Source organism: Rhagoletis pomonella, unplaced genomic scaffold (assembly GCF_013731165.1).
Source record: "Rhagoletis pomonella isolate Grant_MI unplaced genomic scaffold, Rhpom_1.0 Rhpom_scaffold_00723, whole genome shotgun sequence".
Lineage (NCBI taxonomy): Eukaryota > Metazoa > Arthropoda > Insecta > Diptera > Tephritidae > Rhagoletis > Rhagoletis pomonella.
Genome location: NW_023459277.1, coordinates 50,926 through 61,091, shown reverse-complemented (window position 1 = coordinate 61,091; position 10,166 = coordinate 50,926). Strand labels below are relative to the sequence as shown.

The following is a 10,166-nucleotide window of genomic DNA, read 5'->3' as shown; positions in this document are numbered from 1 at the left end:
TTTATTACGCATACTTTCTTCTAAAGAGCCTTTTTTCTAAACCCATATTAGTGAAATACCTATTATTCTTTGACTTGAGGGTGGGGAGGCGGGGTTAACCCTCAAAACCCCCCTGTGTATCCGCCACTGACATACATTGTAGCATATCGTCGCTTGAAGTGCAAGACCGCGTATCGTTGTTCTGCAAAACCTCGCAACTGACATTTGTGCCAAAAATGAGATTTGATCACCGGAAGCCCCTGGTGTTAAGCCTTATCCATTCATACCAAAATATCGATATCTAGATATAAAAGGTAGAGATAATTAGGGATAAAAGAGGGAACCGCTTCGAAATAAGACGACAGGTTTTACTACTCTCTAATCTAAAATTTGGACAACCTCACATACGAGGTTTTGCATTATATTGATAATCGAGTTTGTAATTTAAACGGCGACATGGATGTATGTATTTGCATGCACATATCATATTATCGTTTAAAGTACAAAACCGCGTATTGTTATTCTGCTAAGCCGCGTAACTGACATTTGCAGCGATAAATTGGTTTTGCTCACTCACACAAGCTCTGGGATCAATCCTTATCCATTCGTCCTGAAATATACTAGCCAAATATGCGATTGCTTTATAAAAAAAGAGAACCATTTTGAAATATGTATGAGAAAATAGAAAATAATTAATGCAACCTCACATACGGGGTTTTGCATTATCCTGATACGCGGTTGTGTACTTTAAACGACGATGGTAAGTACATATGTACATATGTACATACATATTTCACGACTAAAAACATTCCTTGCTTTCCAAATCAAAAAAAATCTCACAGACTTAACTTCTACTCTTAAAATACCAATGCCCAGGCTTTTGGATAGAAGCAACAATGTTTATGTCAACTTTAGATAGGTACTCCTCGCACTTGTTTGTATTTTCGTTTAACTGTGTAATGCTGCTCTCGCACATGCATTGCCTGCAACGCAACAACACGATGCTGCGCGATTCGCCTACCCCTACTCCATTGTACGGTGCTGTTGCACAGCGAGTGGTCGGCCATTGCGATGTTCTGATTGGTCGTTTGCGACCTCAATCAATTGACGGCTAAATTGAGTATAAAAAGGCAATCATCGTTTTGTGGGCACAATTAAGGGCATAGACTTCGTTAGCGATAGACACGCGTTGTGTAAAGGCAGCTGCTTATAACGGTGAAATCAACCATCAGCAGTCAGTTGTACGCGTTCACGACAAGTAAACATCGTGTGTGTGCCAAGTTGAAACTATTCAAAATCGTTAAAAAGTGTTCAAACCAAGCCACAGCTGTTGGCGGCTGAATATCTACTCATATATTTTAAATTGACTTAATTCCTTTAATTAAAGCGCTTTGGTGACAAGAATTAAAATCCAACCGAAAGCGGGATCGTTGTGCGAAAATATGCATATCTCAATTGGAAAAGTGTGCGGAAAATTGTGCAAATAGACCAAAGCGATACCGACACTCCGAAAGGCGGTTCAACAACACCGACCACCGAACACTGAACACTGAACACTGAAACCGATTGCGATCGTTCCGTGGTAAATGCAATTAATTAATTTACAACAATTTAATTTTGTGGGTTGCAGAAACCTCGGCTGAGAGTGGTTAGTGTAGCGCCACAATCATCAATTCCTTACAATTGCATTAATTGATTTTGATTTAATTTTCACGCGCACTTTGATTAGGCGCAATGGATTAAGTTGATTGTAAGCAAAATCGTTTAAGCAACTAATTTATGTGCATGCATCTATTGTGTTTAAAAACGATGAGCGAGTGTGAACACCCGCGAAAGTGAAAATTCATTGTAAACTTAAATAAAATAGCCTGAAAATCCCAATGCGCGCCTATAGACAGCAAAATAAATAATTTAATCGGCTACAGCATTTTACGCGAACTGCGCTCCAGTTCATAGCTCATCGATAAGAGGCATTTTTCGAAGGAAACTTCCATTCGTTTCCCAACTCACTTGGCATAAGCGCTTGCTTCACCCTCCTCACTGATGTTAGACACAAACTTTTGCGCCAGCAGTGAAGCACTGAACGATTTTCAAGTAAACATGGAGCACGCCCCCCTTCGATGACCAGATCTTCAACGATTTCTCAGGTCCACTTAGTCCTCTAGGAGCCAAGCCTCTAGCACCTTCCGCCACCGGAGTTTCCAGCGCTGGCCATCACGGTCTACATCCAGTCATGTTGGGCCTGCCGCCAAACTCTGTACTGCAACACAACGGCAGTGGCGAGATGTGCAGCCAACGATTGCCCGACTGTAATACACTTCTACCAGGTGGCTCGCCAAAACTAGATCCCTACAAAACATCTGACTATGGTCAGAAATTAGATTACAGTTCTGTGAATAAAATGGGTTGCTACTCACCTACTCAGAAGTACGAGTACACCACTACCGTTGTGCCCAATGCCAACAATCAGCACAAAATCGATCACCACGCCGCACATCCGCACCAGTACTCAGCCACACCACCTCCACCACCGCCGGCCAGCGGAGGTGTCGCCAGTCCAAATGGCATGCTGCACCACAAGCAAATGCACAGCCAACATCAAGCCCCCATGCTAGCCGATTACCACTCACACATGTCGGGGAGCAACGGAAAGCTCGACTATTCGCCAAACTCTGCCGCCGCAGCTGCTAAATTGGAGTATGAACAGCACATGCAACAGCTCTACGGATCCAGTCCCCATCACACACAACACGGACATGACGGTGGCGGTGGCGGTGGCGGCACAATAGTGTTAAATGGGAATGAGTCTGCGCAGCAAGCAAATGGCCTAATCTCTAGCAATATGACGCATAGCGGCGCTGGGGAAGGCATTCTGATCCATAGCAACAATGGTGCAACAAGTGTGGTGGGCGTTACAATGACGGGCGTAACGGTGACACAAGCTGGTGGCACAGTAAGCAATACACCATCGGGCAACAACCATAACAACAAGCATAAAAAGGCGGATGAGATGTGTCAAATGGCGTCCATAAATGGCAGCGGTGGCGATATAAATTCAAATGTTAGCGGCGGCAATGGAACCAACAATGGCAATGGCGGCAATAGCAGCGCAAGCGGTCCCCAATCGTCGACACCGGCAGCAAAAAGTAAGAATGACAAGAAGAAGGGCGACACCAATGGCATCAAGAAGAAGAAAACTCGGTAAGCAATGAAATAATTACAAATATAATTATCCACCTTTTTTCTTTTGGCGCAATATAAGCAGCAGGAAATCCAGACTTTTATCTGACACTTTAATATCGAATCCACTCTCGCAGTTAGAGCCACTTATTAAGTATTAGACTGGCGCTTTTTATGTCTAATTAAATGAGGACAGTGGGAGGTATTTTTATTTATTTTTTTTTTCATTGATTTTTTGGTAGGTATGTAGCGGATAAGGCATCTAGATTATATGATTTTCAGAGTTTAAGCAAACAGTGAGCCCTTTCGTGATTAACATAATGTTACCTTAATATAGAAAGGCCCTAACTCATTTTCTTTTAATATTCAGCTCTGCACAAAAGTCGGTATATTACTCACTAAAGAATTAATCGACTTTAACATCAACTACTACATCAAACAATTATTTTCTATGCTACTTAAAAACTACTGTAATGAAGAAAATCACAACTGACGAACTTTAGTTTATATAAAATTGTATGGCTATTCTGTAAAGAAACAAATATGTTAGTAACTGAAATTGAGATACAAAATACTTGCTGAAAAAAATGTTTTCTAGCAGCAAATCGCCATCACATAACAAAACAGCTCCTCATAGTCAACTGTCTGCAATTTATGACTAATAGCTCATTTATGCATACTTTGCACTGCTTGCGGCGTTTTTTTCCTTTTATTGGTGAGCGCTATTTCCCCTTCGAAATGGAAATAACGCTTTATTTGTTTGAAACCTACTTTTTTTATTTTAAGTAGTGTTTTTATCATAAAAATATAGGTACCAAATGCTAGAAAAAATTTCTTTAGAATTAAAAAAAAATTAAATTTTTTGTATTCACAAGGACGAATAGAAATTTTATAAGCTGATAAAGTTAGAAGGATGAAATTCGAGGATGTGATTGAATTTATATCAGTCCTTAACATATAATTTTTTAAAAATTAATATTGCGAAATTTCAGGGATAAAATTTTAAAGGGGCATTTTCAATTGAATCTGTTTAAATTCTTCAGAAACTCCTCTTTAATATGATACCAATGACACTGAAGATGGCACAACGCCGAAACCGGTTTGTCTGCAAACCAAACTTGACAAGGGATGACGGAAATTCGTTCCAAAATAAATCATGATACCATACCTTTTCTCGAAGCACATTTCACTGAATTTTTTAAATCGTTTTTGAATTATCTACTGACGTCAGAGTGTAAAACTAAAGACGCAATTTTACTATATTTGGTCCATGGCTTCGCAAATACATTCATATTTGTGTTTAAAGTTTACTATTGCGCGATGTTATATGTAGACATTTATAAAAAAATATTAATTAGATATTAAAGGAAAAAAGAAATATAGCCTACTGGTCAAGAAAAGGAATTTCTTTTATTGCCATCAGTGCAAATTAGAAATACCGAAAATCCCGGGATTATTTGCCAAAAAAAGTCCGGGATCCCGGGACTAACATTCCTAGTACAAATGTTGTTCTCATTTTTTTTTCCTGTAATTACAAATAATGTGATCTGTATTATACAAATATAAGAATTCATCAATTCTTTTCCAAACTGAATTAAATATTTTTAAATATTCATAATTCTGAAATTAATTTTTTTAACCTTTCCAATAACACCAATGCCTCCTCGTAGAGACTAGCCTTTGGTTTGCAATTTTCGTATCCCAGGAAAAGTGCAATTGAAGTTGTAGAGTTAAAAAAAAAAAAAAGCTAGATCGATTTTTAATTTAATGTTTGTAAACATTTATTTTCCTCGACGAATAACATCGGAATCTTCAGTGCTGGGTTTTATAACTGCTCTGATCCAGTACTCCATGAAGTTACAAGAAAAATGATCCCGCACTCCAAAATCCTGTAAATGAGAGCGATTTTTGGAGAGTTGGGTAGAGAATGAAGTTTCAAGATTTTACCCGAACTCTTCCTTCTGTAAGCTGTTTCACGTTTTTACAGGAAAAATGCGTTTTTGTTCCGTTACTTTTTGCTGTTTGACAATTTTATAGGGTTTTACATGAAAAGTATGGGATCGGAGCTAATATTCAACTGCGTCAAGCCAGAGTACAGAGTTTCGAATTAACAAGCTACAAATAAAGTTACTAGCGGCCGCTTTCTCAAATAGGTAATAAAATTTATCTGCCCCTTAAAAAGAAATTTTCTTCTGAAATTTAAACTATCCAATATTTTAAATTTTTTTTTCACAAACATTCTAAATTGGCAAAAAAGGAATTGAAAATTAGCCTTTATAACGCAGCAGCATAAATGCTAATTATTGGGTCCTGCAAAGCAAAGAAATAAAGTCGCACCAATTTTTTTTTTTTTCTATATTTAAAAAATGTAAAAATGTAGACAATTTTTCGACACTTTAGATATCTACCATAAGCAAAAACAAAGTTTATGCAAATGTTGTTTTTGCTGTAATTCTACTACCTGTTTGATGTGCCTTGGCCAGAATATTTCTTTTTATCCTCCAACTCTGGTGTTACTACTAATAATTTTGGATTCCTACTAAATGCCAAATAAGATTTATTTTAAGAAATTTGCAAATATTTTCGGACGAGTTGCCTACTATGTGCGAGCATTGTATGAGAGGATTGTAGAAAGCATGTCGGTGAGCACAGTGATGAAGAAAAGTATGAAAAAGGAAACATTTTCACTGATTTTACTAATGAAAAATTGAGCGAATATGTTTTGTATGAAGGTTTCCAGTATTAGTAAAAATTGTAGAGCAATTTATTGAAAAGAAAAAAGAGCAAAAATTAATATTGAGTTTAAAAATAGAAAATAATTGGGCAATTAATACTTAAAAAAAATTAAACAATTTTAGGCAATTTCTTAATACTTGTGAAAATGTAAAATTCTTTCCAAACAACAACTTATTTAGGATGGCCCGGTTTACTCGACTCACAGTTAAAGTTTAAACAGAAGGCAGCGTCGATCCGGATTAACTCGGACTTAATCCGGATCAACTGCAGTTAATTCCCGAGTTGATCCGGATCAACGCTGCCGTCTGTTTATGCTTTTAGGAAATCGGTAAATTGATCTTTCCCATTTCCCAGTTTCCCAGTAAGCCCGTATTTTTACTTTAAGTTGCACTACGGCTTTATCTTCGGCTCGCTGGCTTGACTTTATTCCCATTGATAGAACTTAGTACAAACTTTTCAATTTCACCAAATTCTTTATTTTTTTGTTACTTTCTTTTTAGAACCACGTTTACGGCTTACCAGCTGGAAGAACTGGAACGTGCCTTTGAGCGTGCCCCTTATCCAGATGTGTTCGCACGCGAAGAGCTCGCCATTAAACTTAACCTAAGCGAATCTCGAGTTCAAGTGTGGTTTCAGAACCGCCGAGCTAAGTGGCGCAAGCATGAACCACCGCGGAAAACCGGCTTCATCAAGACAAGCACACCGCCCACCTCCTCAATGAACACGCCGCTCGGACCACCGTTTGCTACCTTCCCACAAACGACTACCGTTACGCCACCAGGCAGCATGGATAGCTGGACAAGCTATCAACCACCGTACGAACTGAGCCCCCAATTCAGTCTGCTCTCACCGGCCGCCAGTCCTTATGGTACTTATTCTAGCCAATACGGCACCTACGTCCACGAAAGTCAACTCTTCCCCATGCGCCATTTCGAATATGGCAGTCCACCCCGGTTGGAAATGGGTGGCCCTGGTAGTGGTGCGGATGATGGCGGCGCAACGCATAAAATACACTCCACCGATGGCGGCTATGGCACATCGCCGTTGGATGAGGCCAACAATGCCTCTGGGCATATGGGCGACCACAATGTCGTAGTTATGCATCATCAGGTCACAAGTAATGGAAAATATCTATCTAGTGAGGAGGGGAAATATGTGAGCGTGGGCGGTGTGCCGCACACACTAAGCCCCTTGGATCCGCACCATGCCAATGGAGGCTGCCATATAGCAGAGGCTCAATCACACTCACACGATGGTCACAATGCGGTAATGAAACAACAACACTACGGTACTATTGTAACAGGATCGGTGGGCTCACAAAGTGTGGACGATCCGAGCAGTGATGGCACCACTTCCAGCCTACAAACTGTGATCAAGAATGAGGAGAATGGCAGTGGGCCAGGCCAAGGTGCCAACGTGACTCACAGTTACGTGTTGCCGCCTTTTTTGCACTAAAGGAAATGCTCTCACATCGGAAGCAGCGTCAATCTCAGATGCAATGGCCGCTGCCGACAACTGGCCAGATGAGTCATGAAATGATCCGACGCCGTCGAATTCAACGTAATAGTACAGGCAGCGGCATCGTCTCTAGAAGCTGTTTTCAACGGCCACTATGATGCGGATTTAGGTAGAAGGCAAACCCAAGCACTCACGACACATTTTGTCCATGGATGCGCTTTATGGTGAATTGAATATTCAAGAGTTGAAAAGCAGTTACTGCTAAATTAGCAGAGGTGTGAAGTGAAGAGCATTTCAGAAAAATATATATTTTTTAACACTATTAGTTCCTTTTTACTTTTAAGAAGAGTACGTTCATGATTATTAGGATACCTCACGAACAAAGAAAAAACTGCGGCTTTCCAAAGCGAATCATATCAATTTTAATCTTAATGGTTCTTACCAAAATATTTTATTATAATTAAACTATTAAATTATAAATTATAAACGGGGTGCGTTTTTCGTTACAATGAAGTCCCTTGAATGTAGACATAAAATATATGCCTTAAGATTATAAAGAAAAAATTTCTTAAATCTAAATAAATGGCAAGGATACTTGTATAACTCAGCTCATATCTTAAATCCAATTTTTTCATCTCGCACCACGATTTTTTTTTTTTAACTCTATCTTTGCTGACTGAATTTTATAAACAGTAAAGAAGTAAAAAAAAACCCTTTCATTAATAACTTTGAAATAAAAGCCCACTAAAAATGGTTGATTTATTCACATAAAACTTTAAAAATATGTTTAACATGTTGGTAGAATTTTCAAAAAAAGTGATTTTTAAGCAAAAAAAAAAACCGACTTCAATTCGCATATACAAATTTAAGAGTACCGTTAATTTCTGCATGAGCGAATGATCGGATCTAACCAAATTAGTATGGCACCACCTCGGAGGCGCCTTTAAAAAAAGAATTATGGAAGTCGGTTAACGTGGTCTAAACTTACAAAAAAAAAAACAAAAATATTCCGACAAATTGATAACTTTTTCGCTTTTTTGAAGTCGGTTAAACTTAAACGCAATTCTTTTAAAATTATTCATTCATGAAAACACGAATTTTAGGAACTTCGCCAACGCGGTTTATCTCCCGATGAGCCAAAATATTTTGGTAGGAGCTATATAATTTATAAAAAATTTTAATTTGCTTGGGGAAAGAAATCCTATTGTTGTTTGGATGGACCGTGAGACTCTCGAATGTACATGTACAAATGTATATACAGACGCATATATGCATACATTAGGGTGGTCCAAAAATACAAAAGAGAATCAATTATTATTATTTTTTTTAGTCTTTACCGCTGCCACCAGTACGGAAGAATATCGAAAATAAGACTAGTATTTTTTTTTTTTTTTAAGTGGCTAATATTTATCCATATATTTTATAGCCATTTAAACTGCTGGTGAAACCGGCTGTAACAGGAGGAAAATTAATTTTTTTAAAGAATTACTCTAAAATTGTTTAAAACTAATATTTTTTGATCGAATACGAATATTTTTCACTTCTGAAGTCTCCAAAAAATAAAATGATCATACATAACTTTGAAATTTTACCAAAAAATAACAAATTTTTGTATATAAAAGATAAGATTATCGGGTATGAAAGAGATATCTGGAAAACTTTAAAAGCCCCGATTTCAAAATAAAAAAATAAGGAGATCCGCTTTAATTTCGATATTCTTCAGTTCTGGGGGTGGCTTGAAGAAAACTTTGGACCACCATAATATGCATACATACAATTAATTTATGAACACATATATTTTTAGAATGTAAGACGTTAAATAATTTGTCTAAAGTAAAACGAGATTAAAGGAAAGAAAACTATGTAAATTACTGGAAGGAGGAGAAACGTAAAAACAACAGAATCCAGAGTCTTGCCATATTGTATATATATATATATATGTAGTTGATGGTTATTAGATTACCGTTATGAGTACGTGTGTATGTATGTATGTATGTAGGAAGTAATAGGGGGGAAAAAAACGTACTAATAAGCTAATTAGGACAAAGGGGAATAAAAAAATTAACTTTACAAAATTAGAAAGAATGGTACTCACTTGTAAATTATATATTTGACTAATTTGAAGCATTCCATATGTGCCTTTTTAATACATAAGTTTAAAAATATTTTTTAATACTATCTGCATTACATAGGGATTTTAAGTAATGTTGTGAAATGTTATGCGGTAAGAGCATAAATGCATTCCAAATGTGCCTTTTTTATGTTTGTACTAAAACAATTAGATCCGAACTTTTTCTATTAGTACAGAGATTTTTAAATTATAGAATTTTTAACCAAATCAATTTCCCTTTTTACTCTTGTAAAACACGGACTGTTGTGAAATTGACAATATCTTAATTTTATTTAAACTCATACAAGTTTTAATTATCTTTACATTTCATATTATAATTAGTTTAATAGTAGTTATATAATCGGTATTGCTAAGGGAATGGAGAAAACAACTTAAGAAAAACATGTTCAGCAAAAATATATATGCAAACCCCTTTGGTAAATATTTTAAATTTTAATTCATTTGTACCCCAAAGTTTCTTTGTAATTATAATTTTAATAAGGAACAAATTAGGTAAAATTTATACATATAGGTTACCTTTTTCAATATTAGAAAAATAAATACATATATTAAAACATGAAACAAATAATGCTTGAATTACAGAGATTCTTTATTTTGTGACTGCACCAACTTTGCAAGGCATTTTTATTATATCTATACTTGCGATCAACTAATTAAGCCAGCAACGTTTTGATCAATTTTG

At 36.8% G+C, this 10,166-nt stretch overlaps 1 protein-coding gene and 1 long non-coding RNA gene across 2 annotated transcripts; one reads left to right on the top strand and one right to left on the bottom strand.

Annotated features, from left to right (window-relative positions):
- Positions 1 to 1,854: 1,854 nt before the first annotated feature.
- LOC118751470 lies at positions 1,855 to 2,559 on the bottom strand. Its single transcript, XR_004994524.1, has 2 exons — positions 2,397 to 2,559; positions 1,855 to 2,343 (listed from the first exon to the last, which is right to left on the bottom strand). It is a non-coding gene; the product is annotated as an uncharacterized LOC118751470 (long non-coding RNA).
- LOC118751469 (homeobox protein vnd-like) lies at positions 2,016 to 7,987 on the top strand. The gene is given in 3 exon segments (XM_036486309.1): positions 2,016 to 2,091; positions 2,093 to 3,180; positions 6,396 to 7,987. Coding segments are annotated over 3 exon segments (2,112 nt in total). The 5' UTR covers positions 2,016 to 2,022; the 3' UTR covers positions 7,351 to 7,987.
- Positions 7,988 to 10,166: the final 2,179 nt, after the last annotated feature.